This window comes from Lepidothrix coronata, unplaced genomic scaffold, assembly GCF_001604755.1.
Source record: "Lepidothrix coronata isolate B3197 unplaced genomic scaffold, Lepidothrix_coronata-1.0 Scaffold25, whole genome shotgun sequence".
Taxonomy (NCBI): domain Eukaryota; kingdom Metazoa; phylum Chordata; class Aves; order Passeriformes; family Pipridae; genus Lepidothrix; species Lepidothrix coronata.
This window is the reverse complement of record NW_016690205.1, coordinates 5,082,934-5,103,235: the sequence shown is the minus strand read 5'-3', so window position 1 is coordinate 5,103,235 and position 20,302 is coordinate 5,082,934. Positions and strand designations below refer to the sequence as shown.

At 44.4% G+C, this 20,302-nt stretch overlaps 1 protein-coding gene across 6 annotated transcripts in view; it reads right to left on the bottom strand.

Annotated features, from left to right (window-relative positions):
• Positions 1-20,302, bottom strand: part of PTPRE (protein tyrosine phosphatase, receptor type E) — a 97,856-nt gene that overhangs the window by 32,903 nt on the left and 44,651 nt on the right. For 3 of the 6 annotated variants that reach the window (XM_017809316.1, XM_017809313.1, XM_017809317.1), the window contains exon 2: positions 835-944. In XM_017809316.1, coding sequence (XP_017664805.1) covers positions 835-937 — 103 coding nt within the window. In that variant the 5' untranslated portion in view covers positions 938-944. Of the gene's footprint in view, positions 1-834; positions 945-3,479; positions 3,513-12,031; positions 12,257-20,097; positions 20,119-20,302 lie in introns of those variants that run through there. The other 3 variants (XM_017809318.1, XM_017809314.1, XM_017809312.1) reach the window with 3 other exon arrangements.

Sequence of the window (20,302 nt, the reverse complement as noted above, 5' to 3'; positions counted from 1 at the left end):
ATCAGTATCTTCACAAAATCACAGAATGGTTTGGGTTGGAAGGGACCTTAAAGCCCATCTTGTTCCACCCCCAGCCATGGGCAGGGACACCTTCCATCAGACCAGGCTGCCCAAGCCCCATCCAAACTGCCTCAGGAAACCTCAAAAAACTGCCTCACACTTCCTCCAAAAAACTTCATTTCCCCTGAACAAGCCCCTCCCCAGGACTGTTACATGCTAGGATGTGGTTGTAGGAGGGCTTGAAGGAAGAGGAAGAAATTCTGAAAACAGAAATGAGGATGAATTAAAGATGCTGTGGTGGACCAGTGAGTAAAGGATTGTTCTCAGGTCTTGGAACAACACCCCTCTATTTTTCACCTGACATAATCTTACCCAGGACACCTGCACTTTACCCTCCTCCTCAAGCCTTGCCTTAGGCAGTTTGTATCATCAGAAAACACAGGACTCATATAAAGGTCATAGTTCCTCATTATGTTTAAATATGTTCATCCTGTTGTCTATTTGATAATTTATCTCATATTATCTGTGCCCCCATCCCACCACGTTGGAGATGCACAGTGACAGCTCCTGGGGCGTGGAGAGCTTGGAATCCAGCCAGGAGGAGACACCCTGGGCTTCCCCACCTCTCCCAAAGCTCTCCCCTCTTTTTCCCGTAAATGGGAAAGAGAAAGTAAAACATCAGCACCAGCCATAGGGAGACCAAACACAGAGGTCACCTGGCATGATCAGGAGCACGTTAGTGGGGTCAAAGTCCTGGAAAATTATCCAGGAATACGTCACCAGAAGTCCTTTTCCACACCCACTCCCATCCCCACAAATAAGCGACGTCCTTACTGGTTGTTGTGGTTGGTTTTGGAAATTCAGTTCCATTGGGTGGCAGAGCTTGTGCAAACAGAAAACTAACACAGAGCAGCAGGAGAGAGCAGGAATGTTCCATCCTGGACCTAAAAAAAAAACCCAAACAAAGCAAAAGGTAAATTTTCAGGTGAAATTATTATTACCTATTTTTATCTCGTGTCAGAACAAAGCTAAAAGAAAAAAAGTGATATTAAATGTAAGTTTAAATTTACTTAAAATCTTGTTTTGCACGCTCCCATTGCCTTATCACTAAATGTCCTGTATGGATGCAGAAAAGGAAAATACCAGTTGTGCACACTAAAAATTCATTAAGGATGTTTTAAATCCAAGAAGAAGAAGGTAATGCTCAGCTGATTCAAAGATGACAGAAATCAGGGCAGAAAAGCTCCACCCATAAAACAGGGCAGCTGAGGACACTGAGTTAAGGAGTCTGGAGGGTATTCCCAGAGATAATTCCCAAGTACCAGCAGCTGGAATCTTGAGGAGAAACACAAATCTTGAGGATAAATGCAGAATTCACCTATTTTTGGTGGTTCCTGCCCTAATTGCAAGTATTAGACCTTGTGCAAAGAGCATGAGCACTGTGGGCCCAAAATCCCAGCGTGGCCAGAACATCTCTGAAGGATCCACAGGACTTTCCTCCACAAGGCCAATGCAGAATCAGGGCATCATTTAGGATAGAAAACACCTCCAAGATCATCAAGTCCAACTTGTGACCAATCACCACCACCTCAACCAGACCAGAGCACTGAGTGCCACATCCAGTCATTCCTTGAACATGTAACTCCAATGAAATTTTGGCATCACATATGCCCTGAGATCAAAACACAGAGGAAAAGTTTTAACCACCAAGCAGACCAGTAACCCCATATAGTTTGAAGTCCCTTTAACACACACTTTTTGGAGTTTCCTCATCCCACTTGATTCCTATAAAGCATTTCACCAAAGTTTTCCAAACACAGAATTTCAGAGTTTCTGAGACCAGAAAATAATTTCCAATGTGGAGAAGTTTAAAGGAAAAGTGTGATGAGAACCTGCTGCTGCTTTGAGAATTTGAGGGAAATTAATAGATGTAGATAAATCAGTTGGTCTAGAAACACTCCAATCCCTCAAAGTCAAGGTGGAAAAGAACTGTTGTTATTAATCTGCTGTGTATTTATCGAGTCCCTAATGAACATATTAATTAGAAGAGGCTGCCATCTCAGCCATTAACCAGTTGTGCTTGATTTAAAAATGTTTTCATGCAAATATTACTTTCTGTGTTTTGTAAATGGCAGGACACATCCAGATGGTGGCTCTGCATCCACTGCTGAAGTCATAACCATCCAAAGACTGCATAACAAAGCTCCCTGATACAGTAAAACACATTTAATATTACAATTTCCACAGGGTATTCCACAGTCCTGCCTAACAACAGATTAAAAATTTCAGGAACTTGGCAGTTACTAGAATAACCATTAGAAAATCCTTCCTTTCCATGTAAAGTGGGATAATCCCCCTGCAATGATCTCTGGATAAGATCAACTGTATAAAAATCTCCTGTAACAACAACTTTCACACCACCTTTTTGCCACTCACACATCTGTTACTTAGTGAACCTTATTCCAAGCCTCTCCTATACCCAATCCTACACCCACGAGTAAATTCCAACTCAGCACACACATGGTATTTTTTAGATACAGGGTCTGGAAGCTCAATGAATTTTTTTCTCTAACATAATAAGTAAAGAAAGAATAATAAAAAGCAATGTTACCATCGAAATTTATTTTCTTAAATATATTTTTTTCTCCAGTTCAGCTTCCTGCTGACCAATTTACTCACTCAGTTCCTTCTGCTACTATTTATAATTTAAGCAGACTTAAATGTCTTACTATCTAATCCCATTCTTGGATTAGATAGTTAATTAGATAACTAATTATGTTTAACACCTGACTGCAAAATGTACCTACATTGTATTTAGCACTATATATAAACCTCCAAAATTTACAATTTACAATTATATTATATTTATCATTATAAAGCAATAGGATGCTGAAGCTCAGGACATGGAGCAGCAATTAATTTGTATTGAAGAGAAAGAAAGGAATAAGGCGGATTTGGAAATCTGAAATAAAGCCAGAATAAAAGCAGAATCAATAGGGAAAGGGCTCGTGTTGCCAGGGAAGAGGTGCTGAATCCTGGGATGCTTCACATCCTCAGCAAAGGCTGCTGAAATCCACTGGAAATTCGAGTAATCAATTCTGGCAGTGGCTCTGCTGCCTGATTTTCCCAGGCAGCGTTTAGTTCACTGGCTCATCCTTAAAATACATCCAGCTCCTTAAAAAAACACCCCACAAAATAATTGAAGCTGCTGGCAAGATTCCAAGAGACGGGAAGGTGGAAGGCACATCAACACTTCCCACAAAATCACTGTTAGGAGGGTTTTACAGATGCCAATTCCATGTCAGACACCCTGAATCTGTTCTCTTGGATGTGATAAAGTGGAACTGGAGCACACTTTGAAGTCTCACAATTTATTAAAAATAAACACATCGACAAAGATTATGCAAATTGTGAGATCCCACTCTTTGACCAAGGCATTTTGCATTTCCACTGCTAAAGAAAGGAGGATTAAAACTTACAGGAAACTCAGGAGCTGCAGCACAGAGGGCGATGCAAAGGACTGAGCTCAGCGTAGACCAAATATTGCATAGACCAAGGGGGGAATCATGGAATCACTGAAGTTGAAAAAGGCCTCTAAGACCCTAAAATTTCATAGAATCAGGAATGGTTAAGGTTGGAAAAGCCCTCTGAGCCCATCAAGTCCAACCAGTCCCCCGGCACTGCCAAGGCCACCACTAACCCATGTCCCCAAGTGCCACATCTACTTGGCTTTTAAATCCCTCCAGGGATGGGGACTCCACCACCTCCGTGGGCAACCTCTTCCAATGCTTGACAACCCCTTCCATGAAGAAATTTTCCCTAATTTCCAACCTAAACCTCTCCAGGTTTTACTTGAGGCCGTTTCCTCTTGTCCTGTCTCTTGTTCCCTGAGAGAAATTGGAAGTACTTCTCTTCAGACTGGAGTGGATGGGGAGGTGAGCGAGTTGCAATCACATAAAAACACCCTGAGCTTTACTGTATATTTATATTTATGTCCACCACACACAGGAATGCAACAACATAATTTTTTGAATGAAAAAAACCCCACAGCTACAGACACAGCAGCATTTTCCATCCTCACAAAGGTACAATGTCATGATACAGCCTGTTAAAACAAGAAGTAAAAAATAGTAACAACTCCCCAGAGAGAATAGGTGGGTAGAAAAGCATAGCTGAACAAGAAAGGACAACCATGTGCTACCAAAGAAGCCTCTTGTTGATAAAAGTGGGAAGCAAAAGATCCAGGTAGAGACACACTCTGCTGGGAGGCAACTGCTGCCCCTCCTGTAAAAGAAACAGGAACTGTTTTCATATCCACATGGGACACAGGCCATTTATCTGCTTATATCCCACTGCCTCCAGCCTTTATTCCCTGGATAGGTGTGGGTTGGCCTCTTCTGACAGGAAACCAGGGACAGGATGAGAGGAAGCAGTCTTAAGCTGCACCAGGGGAGGTTCAGGTTGGACATCAGGAGGAATTTCTTCATGGAAAGGGTGGTTAGACACTGGAAGGGGCTGCCCAGGCAGGTGGTGAAGTCCCCATCCCTGGAGGTGTCCAAGGAATGACTGGACGTGGCACTCAGTGCTCTGGGCTGGGTGATGAGGTGGGGATTGGGCACAGGGTGGACTTGATGATCTCAGAGGTCTTTTCCAACCTTAATGATTCTGTAATTCTATTCTAAATGGCTCAGGCACTTCAGTCCTGAAGTCCACTCCATGGACTAGTATTTTTGGTAATTTATTACTACTATTGGTAGTTTATTACTACTCCGTGTATTTTATTATTTCTACCATTATTATTTAGCTATATCTCATTATCTGAATGAGGTGCCAGAGATTCCTGTTGCAAAGACAGATTTAAAAGGCTGCATTGTTACATATAAACACTTCTGTGTCCAACAGAGAACTTGATACCATGACAAAAAAAAGGATAAAAAAATCACTGTAAAATTGTACAGGTAACTCAAAGCCTGCCAAGAATCACAGAATCCTAGAATGGTTTGAGTTGGAAGAGACCTTAAAGATCACCCATTTCCAACCCCCTCCATGGGCAGGGACACCTCCCACTAGACCAGGCTGCACCAAGTCCCACCCAACCTGGCTTTGAACAATTCCAGGGATGGGACAGCCACAATGTCTCTGTCCCAGGAGGCAAAGCACCTGGAATTTAGATGCAATTCAATAGGGATCAGCTCAGAAGTTTGGGGAGTGTGTGATACCTCTGTACAGCCCTTCCCAGCTCCGGGATCGCTGCCACTACTTCTCACACAGCCCACAGGGATGTCACAGGGGACAGCCCAGCTCCCCAAAATGTGAACAAACAGCATTATTTTCAGGGATTAATGGATTACTACACATGGCTAATTTCTATTTTGGCCGCAGAACTGAATCCTCATCTGACCTGACAGCTCAGAAGTAAAACCTGGGCTTTAAGAAACTAGGCCAATAAAACCTTGGTCATGGCACGTGGCCCTGCTACAGCTGTGAGACTTTTCCAAGGAATCTGATGCACAAGCTGCTTCAGAGCAGGTTAAATTGATACCCATCCCCTGCGTCCTCCTAAAGCAGGAATAAAACAGTGACACATCCCAGCTCACACAGAGGAGGGTGGAGAGACTGTTGGGATTTGGTTTTTTTCCCCCAAGGCTTTAGAATCCCGTAGCTCAGGTCATGCCCCAGATTTTTAGTGCTATAAAAGTTAATATTCTCAAGGATAAGCACCATCAACTCAGAAAAGAGGATTAAAAATGAGAGACATGAGAGACATGAAAGCACTGGCACTGTAGGTTGACCAATGCTTTGGCATTTAAGGTGTTGGCCACAGCAAGAGCAAATGCCTACCCAAAAAATTGAGTTTAATAAAAAATTAAAAAAAAATAAAAAAAAAAAAAAAAAAGAAAGAAAAAAGAAAGACAGAAATGCTCTGGCTCTTCTTTTACTCTTCCTGCTTTTCACCCATAAAACTCCAAACACTGTTGGTCCCTCTAAAGAACATGGTTGCCCAGAGAAGCTGTGGCTGCCCCATCCCTGCAAGTGTCCAAGGCCAGGTTGGACGGGGCTTGGAGCAACCTGGGCTAGTGGGAGGTGTCCCTGCCCATGGCAGGGGGTGGAATGAGATGATCTTCAAGGTCACTTCCAACCCAAACCATTCTGTGATTCTCCAAGTCCTAAACCCCAGTCTTTTCTCCACCAGGCTGGGGGATTCCCTACCTGGAGCAAGTGAGCCGGCACGGCAGCAGCTCCCCTGGCCAGGAATCCCTGGCACAGGAGCAGCTCTTACCTCCAGCTGGGCTGACTGCAGCTATTTTCTCTTTCCTCAAGCTCTGGCCTCAGGAAAGTCAGGGACTGTGACTGTGTGACCCATCCCAGCACACCAGGCAGTGCCAAGTTACAGTTTAACTGGAATGGCTCCCGCATGACCTCGTTTTTGGTTACAACTTTATTGTGCCATTATGTCATCAGGGTGAGCAATCATTACTGTAGCACTCCAAGGGAAATTGTTCAGCTGAATTATGATTTTACAAAATAGACAGCAAAAGAAGTGCTCCTTCCTTTTCAAAACCAACAGGGGGAAAGCAGGAACTTGCACGAAGATGGAATGGTTTGGGTTGGAAGGGACCTTAAAGTTCATCTTGTCCCACCCCCTGCCATGGGCAGGGACACCTTCCACTAGACCAGGTTACTCCAAGCCCCATCCAACCTGGTCTTAGACACTTCATTACATGTGTTTCCAAGGTCATCACAGGGAGGTGCTGAGTCTCACAGACCCCTCAGCCAAAACTCAGGCCCTCCACCACCATTCCCACCTTGGGCATTTGGCATTGAAGCCTGTGGAGCAGCAGAACTTCAGGCTCCTGGGTTCAGCTCCACGGGGAGCACGTCCCACCCATCACACCACCACCCTAAGGACACCAGCTGGGATCAGCTTCTCAGTTTTCCTCCTGTAAGGAGTAACCATTCCATAATGATTCTCTACTTGGAGTTATACATTAAGCAACAAAGCAAATTTTGAGAAGTTTGTTCAAGTCCCATGTTTTGACGTGCTTTTAAAAATAAAGATTAAAAAATAAAATAATAATTAAAAAAAATCAATACATTGAGTTTCCATATTCTTATTTTTAGTTCCCTGTGATTCTGCCTCAGAGATTCCAGAAGTCCTAAAATCCAGAGGAAAAAAAGAAATGGACTTCAGATATTTGTGGAGATGTTTGCACATGTGTTCAGTGCAGCCCAGCGAGAGGCAAAAAAACTCTGGCAGACACCTCTCTGCTTGGGAAACACTCCCTAAATTCAGCTACACAACAAGTTAGAAAACATTCTGCCATGAAAAGTCAAATTTCACCATAAAAACCTATAATTTTTTAATAGGACTGTCTACAGCACACTCACTGTTGGGTTTATTGTGCCTATTATATTGTACATATAATATATTGTACAACAAGACAAGCTTTGTATCTGACCACTTCAGGAATAACGAGAGAATTAAAGGGATAAATATCTAATTTTAAAATCCTTTATAATACAACTGCTCACAAAATTATATCTGACAGTAAAAATTCCTCAAGTATGCTACGTGATCACTCTCAGTAAAGATCATCTAAAGGAGAGGGAAATAATTTGATTAAGAATTACAAATCAGAATAATCACTTACACGTAAGAGACTGAGCGAGGCAAAGCACCAATTAACCGAATAAAATGAATTTCCATTTGGAATAATCAAGCTTGATAGACTGTCTTTCTTGCTTAGTCACTTTGTGCCTAATTCAGGTGGACAAATTAATATATTTGCTTTGATTTTCATGTAAGGGAGGCCAGCAGATGTGGCACAGAGGATGTGGGTGACAAAAATTGGCAGCAGACAGACAAGAAGTGATTATTTTTGATGTGCTAGAGGCAGGTGAGCCACCTATGGGACACTCACTCATAGACTAGATCAGGATTTATACAGAAAATACATAATCTGTTCAAAAAGCTGATGTTGAAAGATACCTACTGAATACAGACAGGAATGACCACTTTTGTAATAATAGTTTTTAAATTCTACTGACCCAGTAGAGCTGGTTCTATCTGTCTTTCTCGGTAAGTCTCCAAGCCCAGCCTAGCACGGTGAACACAAGTTCAAATCCATTTCAATTAGCAAGGCTGGGGTCTCCTGGGAATATAAATCACAGGTTGTCACCAGCAGATTAAGCCCTGCATTAGCAGGTCTGCTCCAACAAGGATTAACTGACAGTGGGGACACCGGGGGGGACATTCCAGCCTTACAAAGTGACATTTCACACCTTAAAAATGGAGGGGAATTTTTCAATCAACAGGATTCCACAAATGCACCCAGGACTAGATGGGCTGGACTAGATGAGCAAGTCATACTTGGGCTGGCCTACATGAGCTTGAAAGGTCTCTTCCAACCCAAGTTATTCCATGATCACCAGGAGGCAGCACTGTTGAGTGGGACAGTGACCTCTCTTCTACTATTTTCCTGTGTTCTTTGGTGCTATTGCTCATCAGGATCAGATTTAAAGCATTTTGAAAATATGCTGTGGGATAAACTGAATGAAAAAGAGAATTGGCTTAGATGTGTTTAAAACCAGGAACAGAATGAACTCTGACTTCAACCTTAATTTTGGAAAAATATACACTCATGCCCACTCATGTATTCCATACAGGGATTATCTGCAGCCCCACAGTTATGGAAATGAAGGGACAAAAAGGAAGGAAAGATTTCTTTTCCGTGCCTGAGCGGCTCTCAATGGAGCAATGCAAAGGCTGGGAAGGTATTGGGACATCATATCTAAAGCTATGCAGTCAGGCTTGGAATAGCCAGTTTTCACATCACAAAAACTGTGGAATCCTTTAGGTAGGAAAAGCCCTCTGAGATCATCATGTCTAACCATTCACCAGCACTGCCAAGGCCACACTAACCCATGTATCCCAAGTGCCACATCCACATGCCTTTTAAATCCTTCCAGGGATGGGGATTCTACCACAGCCCTGGGCAGCTGTGCCAGGGCTGGACAGCCCTTTCCATGAAGAAATTTTTCCCAACATCCAATCTAAACATCCCCTGGCACAACTTGAGGCTGTTTCCTCTTCTCCTGTTCCTTGTTCCCTGGGAGTAGAGCCCAAACTGCCCCCAGCTCCCCCCTCCTGTCAGGGAGTTGCAGAGAGCGAGAAGGTCCCCCCTGAGCCTCCTTTTCTCCAGGCTGAGCCCCCCCAGCTCCCTCAGCTGCTCCTGGTGCTCCAGACCCTTCCCCAGCTCTGTTCCCTTCCCTGAATATGCTCCAGCCCCTCAAGTGTCCTTCTTGTCATGAGGGGCCCAAAACCCTCCCCATGATTTGAGGTGGGGTCTCAGCAGTGCCAGCACAGGGGGACAACAGTAGGAAAAGAGCACACAACAAGTAAGAAGTAACTACAACTTCAGAGAGAGAGATGAAAATTATTTTCAAATTCAAAACTCTATTTCCATGCTGCAATAAAGAAGGTCAAGATGATTAGTACATTCTCTCCCAGATGTATATTTACTGTCCAACACTGTTTAAAGAACTCTTAAGCCAGTTTTTGCCCCTGCCTGACCAGCTTTTGCAGGAAACAACCGTCTCAGCAGGTGCATTTCTGAAGTGGTCATATAGTTCCAAAGTCAATACACCAAGGACACTATTTCACTATTTCCTACCTGATGCATAGAAAAGTGTTTAAATATTCCCCAAAATGTAAACAAACATCCTGTAGTTCCTTCTGTTATTAAAAAAAAGCAAACAACCAAAAAACCAAAAAACCAAAACCAAATACAAATACCTATATTAATTCAAAAAAAATCCCCTAATCATATTTTTTTAAGATTCATACACTTTTGTGTCATGAGCTGAGGTTTTAATCATTAAAGAAGGAGATAAAATAACTCCTACCTAAAGTGAAGTATAAAGTCCCATGATTTCTGTGTAATTAATTAAATGAGTCATGTTTTATTTAGGTGCCTAACAACTGCAAGAGGATTAATTCTAAATACATCAGTATAGCTGCACAACGCTCAATAACATGGCCAAGCAAAAAGGGCTTTTTTGGCAAAAGGTCCTTGACAAGTTACCCAGGCCATTCCCTCACCTCAGGGTGGACCTACCCCAATCCTGACATGTTACTCTGGAGCGTTCACCCAAATCTCCAGTTCTTCAGCATCCCTCAGCTCCACATTCCAGTCCTTCACACTTTCTTTAATTTTTAATTATTTAAATTTATTTTAAACTCAGCCCACTGCTCCTTTACTCCCAGAAAGATGGATTCCACACTATTCCCATTTGAGCCTTCTATGTTTGAAGACAGGCATCTTCCTTTAACCATCTCTTTTGTAAACTCAATAACAGCAGCAGTTCTCCCAGCCTCTCCCAACAGATCATTCCCAAGCTCCAGCAATTCTCATTACTCCCTTCAGGACTCTCTCAGCCCACGGTCCTTCCCAAAGCCCTGATGCTCTGGGTAAGGCCACATCAGCCCAAAGCACAGATAACAATCCAGTCCCTGCCTCATACCTTCATTTATTTTGGCATCGTGCCACAGGAAGGCTCAGACAGGTCCTTTCCTTGGTTCTCCTGTGGAGGCAAAGTTCTTCACCAACTCCATGGTGCAGCTGATGGCTCCTCTCCACAACATTCCCCAAATGAGCCAAGACTGCTTTGAATGCCATGAACACAACACTCCCCATGCAGGCCAAGCCTTCACAGACACAATAAATAACTGAGGCTGCTGTGAAGGCCACACCCCTGCACTCTTCACGGTCTCATTTTTCTAATTAACAGCTGCTCTGCAAGCTGAGGTTCCATCACATCCATCTTTTCTCAACATGCTTCTGAGAAAGCATCATCTCTGAGACAGCGGTAAAACTCCACTGCAACACAAAAGCACTTATAATCACTCAGGTTGGAAAAGCCCTCTAAGATCGAGTCCAAGCACGAACCCAGCAGGGCCAAGCCCACCACACTTACAGGTTCTGCTGAAATCCATAAGGCATATTATACTGTCACTGGACAAAGTGTGATATGGCAGGACACATCACTCCCTATACACCTTTCCAACACTTTCCAGGACTGACATTTAATAGTTTCAGTCGTTTTATGGAAATTGAGTTAAGCTGTGAAGCCTCCAGATCTTGTCTCCTTTAATGAGTGGACATGGCACTCAGTGCTCTGGTCTGGCTGACAAGGTGAGGATTGTTCCAAGGTTGGACTCGATGATCTTAGAGGTCTTTTCCAACCTTAATGATTCTGTGATTCCCAAACTGGACCCACACAATGCCCTGTGCCTGCTCACACAACATCTCCTGCCCCCTGCAACCCAAACCCAGAGATGGCTCCAGCCTGTTCTCAGGTGAGAATTTCCCACTGACTTCACATCCACCTTCACCCGAATGCCAGTTTGTCCTTCCCTTGTTACAGCCCGAGTCCCCATCCCTGCACCCACGTTACCACATGGTACTGGCAGGTTTGGTTGCCCATTCCCAGCTCACCCCAGGCAGAGCAGGAGCCATCTCCATCATCCTCTGCTGATGAGGAGAGCTAATCCACCAGCCTTCCCCCATTCCTTCACCCACCTTCAACGTTCACAAACAGAGCCCCTGAAGGAACATCTCCCTCAGGGACACATAAGCCCAACCACGCTCAGTCATCTCATGAAGGTCCAGCTGCAAAGGAGCAGAACAACAACAACAACTCCACAAAACCATAAGTCTTTTCAGAAAATTTTCCGAAAACCAGAAAATTCACGAGAAGTCGATCCTTCCCTTTTCACCCCCAGAAAGTCGATTTACTTCACATCTGAACTGCGATGCCTCAGCCAGCAAACTGCAGCTCCGGGGGGAGAGCTCCTGGCTGCAGTGACAACCTGCACCTCAAATGCCAGGTCTGAGCCCAAATCCCACCTCACCACAGCTTCAGCCAAAGCAGAACAGGCAGAAACTGGGAAGCAGAACAGCAAATCCTGGAGCTGGAGGCCACCATCCCACCTGTACACGGTGTCACCGCCCCACTAACCTCACCTTACCCACTGTCCACGCTCAGGTGACTCCACACGCGATTCTCCACCAACTGCTTCCATGCAAAGCACAAAACCAGCTGTAAAAGTATTTCTAGAGCTAAAAGAAATTTTCTTGATCTACAGGAAGAGCTGGATTATTTCCCTGGAGTATTTAAAACACCATATTTCTTCAGGTTCATCCCATAACCAATCCCCTAACGTGAATCTCTGTTCTACGACATTTTTAAAGGGAGAACAAAGTATTTTCAGTTTGTTTCCTTTTTTTTACTTCTACCCTGCAGTTGGGCTTGGACTTATGCCTTTTTTTGAAGCTGCTTTCACCATTTCCTCCTTGCTGCCGCTCCCGGTTGCGGCAGCAGCGGTTTCTGCAATGCAGTGCATGAAATTCAGAGCTGAGCCTTGCTCTCAGTCATCAGCAGAACGACTTGGGGACAGCAAGTGACACCTCTAACTACTGCTGAATGAATGAAAGGGTTAACAGAACGTTCCCTATCACATCAGTGCTATCAGGAGCCAGTAGAACGTCTCATATCAGGAGCCAGCCACGCAGTTTTATATATAGAAAAGCTTATCAGGAGCGAGGAGCCAGCCCTCCCCTGGCCCCCCTTCACCAGCACCATTGTTTTGAGGAACATTTGACTAAGCCCAGCCTTTGGAGAGCACAAAGAGGAGCCAATCTACTCCAAGACAGCGTGGGAGAAAAGGCCTCGTCTGATTTTCGACAGAGGAGGTTTATAAATTGCCTGAGCTCTTGCTGCCAACCTCGCCTTGCCCTGTCAATCCCTTTCCTACCCCAGACCGCTGGGAATTCTACGTCAGAAAAGAAATCCTAAAAGACACTTTAGATTCTCACAGCAGATGCTCAGCAGAGAAGAAATGACACCCAGATAACGAGTTGAAGTGAGGATCCCCGTCGCGGGCCGAGCTGCCCCTCGCGGTTACGAGAGAGGTGGTGGGGCAGGATGTCAGTCCTGAGTCAGCAGGAAGCCCTGGCCACTGCCACCGTCCCCACGGCCCTCAGCACAGGGAAAGGAAGTGGTTGTCACTCCAGGGCTGGTGGTGGCAGCTGTGACTCCTGGCCATGGCTACCACAGCCACCCCTGCCGTGGTCACGGCCCCTGGGGGATGCTCACACGTCAAGAGTTGCCCAACACCCAAGAGGAGGATCAAGACTGAGTTGAGATTAAGGCACAGAGTGCTCTTATGGGGAAAATGAAAGAAAAACCATTGGATTATTTCGTTATATTATTATTTTTACATGTTTTCTGCTATCAGGTCTATGCCACAGCCATTTTACATTCCCATTTCACCTCCAAATGTGTCTCACTGCATAAATATTAATTGTCCATCCTTCTTGGGCTCATTTTAGATAAATAAAGGTCTGCAGCAAGGCTGTAGTTTGAATTATTTACAATTTTACCTGTGAGCTCACCAAAGGAGTGAGTTCATTAACACAGAAACATGGAGAAGGAAAAGAGACTTGTCAGACTAATCGAGGGACTAATCAAATAATTCAACATAGGCCAACAAGAAAGTTTCAGGACTTCCTTATAAAATCTTAGAAGAACAAAGTTTGAGGAAAAACACTTTGACTGATTTTTAACACCCGTTAATGTCTTTTGTAATACCAAAAAACCACCTACACCCCACAGTAATTATGTTTGACTGAACATGGATGGAGAACCTTTAGAGCCAAAGCAAAAATCTGCATTTACATTTTCACAAGTCTCCAGCATCCCCCTCTCCCAACAGGCCTGTGACTGAAGTCACAAATTAGGGTCACCTTTCCCCATGCATTGTCAGCAGATCAATCTGTGCTGCCTTTCAAGCAGGGCTCATACATAAATTAAGCAGTTTGAGATTGATTTGCACAAGAAACCCTTGAGCAGTGGAGTGAAACACCAATAAAATCTTACAATTAACTTGAGAAGTTGCCTTTGGTTCCTTCCCAGTGGCTCCTCTGTTCCTCAGCTGCAGAAAATGTATCATCATACAGATGTTCCTTTGTAATAGATCTGGATGAATATTTAAAATTGCATTTTGAAAACAAAAACTAATTACATACAATGGAAAAAACATACAGAATTTAAATACTGCATCATGGCCACATTAAGTGCTTGCATTTCAGCAGCGAAGTGTTTCATTTTGGAGAAGAGAAGGGGAGGAAGGGAAAAACCAAAAGCAGAAGTGTGTGCCCTGTCTAGAGAGTCAGACAAGGCAGAAAAGGAGAACATGACATCTGGATTAATGAGAATTCACTTGTAACATGTAAGAGGTGTAATACGGGAAGGAAGGGAGCAGGGTTAGGGCTTAAAGTTTTCAGCACAGCAGGTTGGAAACCTTACAAATGTATCCAAAGTCTAGCACAGCTTTGCACTGCAGAAATCCAAACCCAAACAACGACCCTGCAGTGTAAGGAACACTCAGGCTTCCAAGTCAAATGGTGCATTTAACTGTGCCTGGGGAGCTCTGACACTGCTTTCAGTGCCAATTTTAAGCTTGGCCATAACACGTGGGACCAGCTCACTCCTGATCCTCCTTCTGCTCCTCTAACTCCACCATGACCTGAGCTCCCTCCACACCAGGTCCTTGGAGATTGGTGGCCCAGGACCCCAGAGGCAGGAAACAGCACTAGAAACGCCCTTCAGAGCACACCTGGTAAAGCAGTTGTTACCTGGGAGGAAAAGGTGAGCAGCCAAGTCTTGGGCATGTTTTTCAGGATCAACTCCATCACTTGGCAGAATTTAATGACAGAAGTATTTAATCAAACATGAAGATTGAAATGGAGGCCAATATTCAAGTTAATAGCAAAGGTTCTCTTTGGCTGGTGTGGAAGGTCAGCATGGTGGTGAGATGGGTCAGAAGTTACAGCCCCACCACAGAGCTGCTCAAATCTGCTGCTTCAAGTAACTCCTCCTCCCTGCTCAGGGTTCTCCACAGAGCCCTCCACTCTGCAGTTAAGGCAACTGATATGTACTCTGAGTAGAGAAAGTTCATGGTTTTAAGCTTAAGTTGCTTCCCATGTACAGCAATATATTTTTAGCAGTTGTATAATTGAAGGAACAGTGATGGTACCACTGTGTTTCAAGGTTTCTAATTCCTCTCATCACCTCTTCACTACATCTGCACGTGGATGATACCCTCCTCCAGCAGGTCCACCAGGCACGGAGCTGCCAAGACTGAAATGAAGAAAGTATCACTTCAATAATTCTAAGATATCGCCTCAAAACACAAGCACTGGTATTTCAAAGACATAAAATTAATCCCAAAGAATTCTTCCCTGTGAGGGTGGTGAGGCTCTGGCACAGGTTGCCCAGAGAAGCTGTGGCTGCCCCATCCCTGGAGGTGTCCAAGGCCAGGTTGGACAGGGCTTGGAGCAACCCAATCTGGTAGAAGACAACTTGATGATCTTAAAGGTCTTTTCCAATCTCATTTATTCAATGAGTCCATGTCCCTGCTCATTGCAGGGGGGTTGGACTAGATGACTTTAAAAGTTCCCTTCCAGCCCGAACTGTTCCACGTTTCTGTGAATCCTCCTCCTCCAGCACACACAGGCACAGCTCAGAGGCAATGCCAGAGGGGCTGGATCAGCTGCTCTGAAACACAAAGGCTTTGATAGCACGAGGCTTTACACATTCTCATCCCTTTTGTCTTCTACCCCCAGCTCCCTCCTACTGACGCCAACACACCCATACATCTCACTGCCAACACACCAGGCAAAAACCAGTGGGGGGAGGAAGGAAAACTTACTTTTTTTCTGAAATCTGAACCAGTTTAATGATCAAACTCACAAGCACAGCCCAACCAATGGCTGAGCCAGTGAAACTGAGTTGCAAAGCAGGCACAGGCCACGGGCTGCAGAGCTGCAGCACTGAAAACAGGCAGGACCCACCCTCTTCCCATGAATTACAATGTATTTCAGTGTATTTTAAATTAAACATGCCAAATGTTTTGTTGTGTTATCCAATATGCTTTAAAATACTCTGGAATTAACTAACAGGCATAGAAAAGTCCAGCTTTTCACCCTCTCAGCAACATCCCCTTGCAATGGGACCAGGAAATAGGGAGCTGGGAGGAGGTGAAGCACTAAGAATATAAATAATAGGGCAGATTTTGGGTCCAGAAACACCCCGCACTGTTATATATCTTTTCCCTGTACCTTACTAAGGGATACAGACTCTCTTTAGTATAAGCTGCATGATAAAGACAATCAGTTGTAAAAATAGTTTTATGTCAAGCTCAGAAAAAAGGATAAGGGGTTTCACAAGTTTTTTCCTCCACACCACTACTGGCACAGTTAAACTGAAAAACTGAGCATCAAATTTAAAAATGGTGCTCACCTGGCATCTGTCCCAGCCTGCTCAGGACCAGTGTCACAGTGCAGGTGACCCAGGCACTGCAGGTGGGTTTCACATCTCTTTGCTTACAAGGAGTGTTTCCTCACAGCCTTCTTGGCAGAGCTTGTGCAGCTCTGGCCCTTTCTGATGTCAGACAGACAGACAGGTACCTGTTCTTCCAGCTGAAATAACGCCTTACCAGACCTCATTCCCTGAGGCTCTCCCCTTTTTTTAAGCACAGAGTATTTTCTATAATCATGCTCAACCCTCCTCTCGACTCCTGTTATAACCCAAGCCCATGAGACTTGGCCAGTCTGGACCCTCCTGTCAGCAGAAGGATGCACCATCCACACCCCAAGCTGCCAGACAGGCAATAGTGACCACCACCAAGCCACAGGCATTCCCCCACAGCCAGGAATCCAAACCATCCCAGGAAAACACCTCTCTGTGGGGTTGTTCGGATATGGCTTCCTCACACTGAACCAGCTGTATCCACACACTGACAAGAGCAGGAACCAGAATCCTTCCCAACACAAGAGTAACACGATAAATGTCACTTTGGGGATTATTTTTAAAGCTGAAGCAACAGGAGCTCTTGATGTTCAAACTAAGCCCATCATCACGTGAGGCAAACACAGGACCACGCTCACTCCCTACATCCCAGGGGCTCTCAGGAAGCATCGGCTTCAAACCAGCACACACTAGGGTTTACTTAGTGTTTACTTACTAAACTAAGGTTTACAGCAAAAATCCACAGTCTTTGGAGCCTTTTCCCCCCCTGCAGCTTCCACTTCAGTCATGTGTATTTTTATACATGTATAACACTCTGTCTCTCCAATTTTTTACAAAGAAGCACTAAAACTTCAACTACTAAAAGCTACTCCATAATATTTATCCTTCACATAATCTCCCGGGAGCAGCAGCATTCCCAGCAAAAAGCCACCCACATCCAAGGTTAATGAAATCCAAGGCCTGCTCGTGCAGACCTGCCCCTTCCAAGCCCAGCTCTTCCCGTTGACCAGCCAGGCTGCACAGGAAATTAAATGAGTACAAAACAATTACAAACCCAACGAAGCAAGACGTGCCAGATGTTGAACTTCCACCCCAGACAATTCCGTGGAACACCTGTTCCGTGCCTGGTGTCGGGTCGGAACAACGGCACTCGGAAACGTGCGCTGGGATTCCAGGGGAACATCTGTTTTTCTAGGAGTTGCTTGCTGAGCTTTCATCCAAAGCCTGATATTCCAATTATTTATTGGAGTAGGCTGTTTCAGGGACAGAAGGCAGCTCTCTGCTCCTCCAGCACCGAGAACTGAAGCAACAGCATGGCCTGTGTTACGAATATATCGGAGCATCTGTCACCAGGGTTTGCTATTCCTCTTTTCCTCTGACATTCCCTAAGTTAGCTGATATACTTATTTCATAGAACTAAACTTATGATATCAACAGCACCAGCTTTAATTCTAAATACGGCTTTAGGACACAAAATGCATCTGATTTTCTCAGTCATTAAGGCCCAGGCCCTGCTAATAAGCTGTTTATCTCAAATAAAGATCATTACCAATGTGAATTTCTAAGTTTAGGAAAGTTCTTTACAGCCTGGAGCCTCAGGAAATAAACAGAAACTTGATTTACTGTTGAAATCAAATAGCAAGCTCTGGAGTTGTCAGAGATGTAAAATCTGAGTCTGCAGTGTGGTTGTACAGGCAGCTCTTGGAGTTGCATCATATCCCAGGGATGCGGGCACTCCGGGCTGCCCACAGAAACTGCAGGCAGCATCCTTGGGATGCTGAGAGCCTGCATCCCTGGAATTCCCATGCACACCCAGCTCCAGCCTCTCTGCAAACAGTGCTGAAAGCATTAACACGTGCCCTGGGCCTGCACTGAGCAAATCCAATCCCTCCTGAATGAACCATCTGCAGCTTTTCACGCATAACACAGGATTTTGAGGGTTCTTGGCAGGGGGGAGAAGATTTTTCTTTGCTCCAGTCTGAAAAAGAATTAGTATCATAAAAGAGGAACAACAGCAACAACAAAAAAATTGAACCCCAAGAGGAAAATGCTGACACAGGCTGGGGAAAGCTGAAAAATGACTTTGCTATCAAGGTCTGACACCCTGAGCTCTGCAGCAGCTGGGGGAGGATAAATTCAGCAGAACTCCCAAGTCTTCCCCAGAATACAGATTATTAGGGCAATTCACCACTGAAACCACCTTTGTAGTGGTTTTCCCATCGTTTGATGGAAATTTTCCACTGGAATTTTCTGTTATTTCAGTTCAGATCAGCCTTGGACTGGGAAAATTCAAGAAAACCCAATAAAACAGTGTTGGGCTGAGCTGAGTCCTTGGAGCATCTTTCAAAGTCTAAAGCCTTATCAAACTTTAAGCTTGTCCTTTCCATTTGAAGAAAGGGAAAGATACTGAAGGAGAAAACCAAATTACTGTCATCTTTTTGGGGAGAAATCCTCCCTGAGACACGTGTGATGCTCAGGCAGCTGCTCCCCCACCAAAAATTAGCCAAAAAAAAAGAAGGATTAAGGGGTAGGGCAGGAAGGCACAATTCACCTCTTGGAATTTTCATTTAAAACACCTGTACACCATTCAAAATTTACTATGGTGGCCACATTCTCTTAAAATAAATTTCAGTAAGGGGAGCTCAGAGAGTACTTTCCAAGTTCAGCTCGCTGGACACAACTCAGTCAACTAAGCCCAGCTTAGCAGGTGACCAACCTGGGCTGAACTCAAACATATTAATTAAATCCTTCTCCCATGGCTTATAATATATTTCAGTGCACTGGAATTAAACATGCTAAATATTTTGTTGTGTTATCCAATATGCTTTAAAATACTCTGGAATTAACTAACAGGCATAGAAAACTCGAGTTTTTCACCCTCTCAGCAACATCCCCTTGCAATGGGACCAGGAAATAGGGAGCTGGGGGGAGGTGAAGCACTAAGAAAATAAATAATAGAGAATATTTTGAGGTCTAGAAACACCCTGCCCTGTTATATATCATTTCCATGTACCTTACTAAAGGTTACAGGCACTCTTTAGTATAAGTTGAACAATACAGACAATCAGCTGTAAAAATAGTTTTATATCAAGCTTAGAAAAAAGGATAAAGGTGTTTTTCTCCTCACCTCCTCTCAAGTTTTTCTCCACACCATTACTGGCACAATTAAGTTAAAAAATTGAGCTGCAAATGTGAAAATGATGCTCAGTATCACCTGCAAAGTACATGACAGCTGAACCTCACTTCAGATAAATGATTCTGAAATCAAAGATACAGAGAGCTGGGGTCAAATCTACCAAAAAAGATGATGATCCCTGATGGCTGCACTGATAACAGACACAGAGCTGCATAAATTATCGACAGCTACACCACCAGAGATGTCCTTTCCAGATCTAACTTGCCTCCCATTCATCACCATGATGTCACTTTTACAGCCTTACAAATTGATGGATTCATGGTAGTTCCTTTAAGCAGTGACATTCCTATTGCAAAGCCTGGCTCTTGATGAGCTGTAAAAAGTGATTTGTCACCCCTTCAAGTGAGTGCTGGAAAGATGGACTCTCTCCCAGAGCTCCCACCTCACCAATTCAGACTTCCATGTGGGGCAATGGCTATAAACTGGCAGAGGGCATGGTTAGATGGGATATTGGGAAGGAATTCTTTATTCAAAGAGTGGTGAGGCCCTGGAATAGGTTGCCCAGAGAGACTGTGAATGTCACACACCTGGAAGTGTCCAAGGCCAGGTTGGATGGGGCTTGGAGCAATCTGAGCTAGTGGAAGGTGTCCCTGCCCATGGCAGGGGTGGAACTGGATGGGCTTTATGGTCTCTTCCAACTCAAACCAACCATTCAATGATTCCCTAAGATGAAAACAAAAGTATGAGCATCTCTCATGCCCAGCTCTCTGCTCACTGTCCCATTTTGTATGC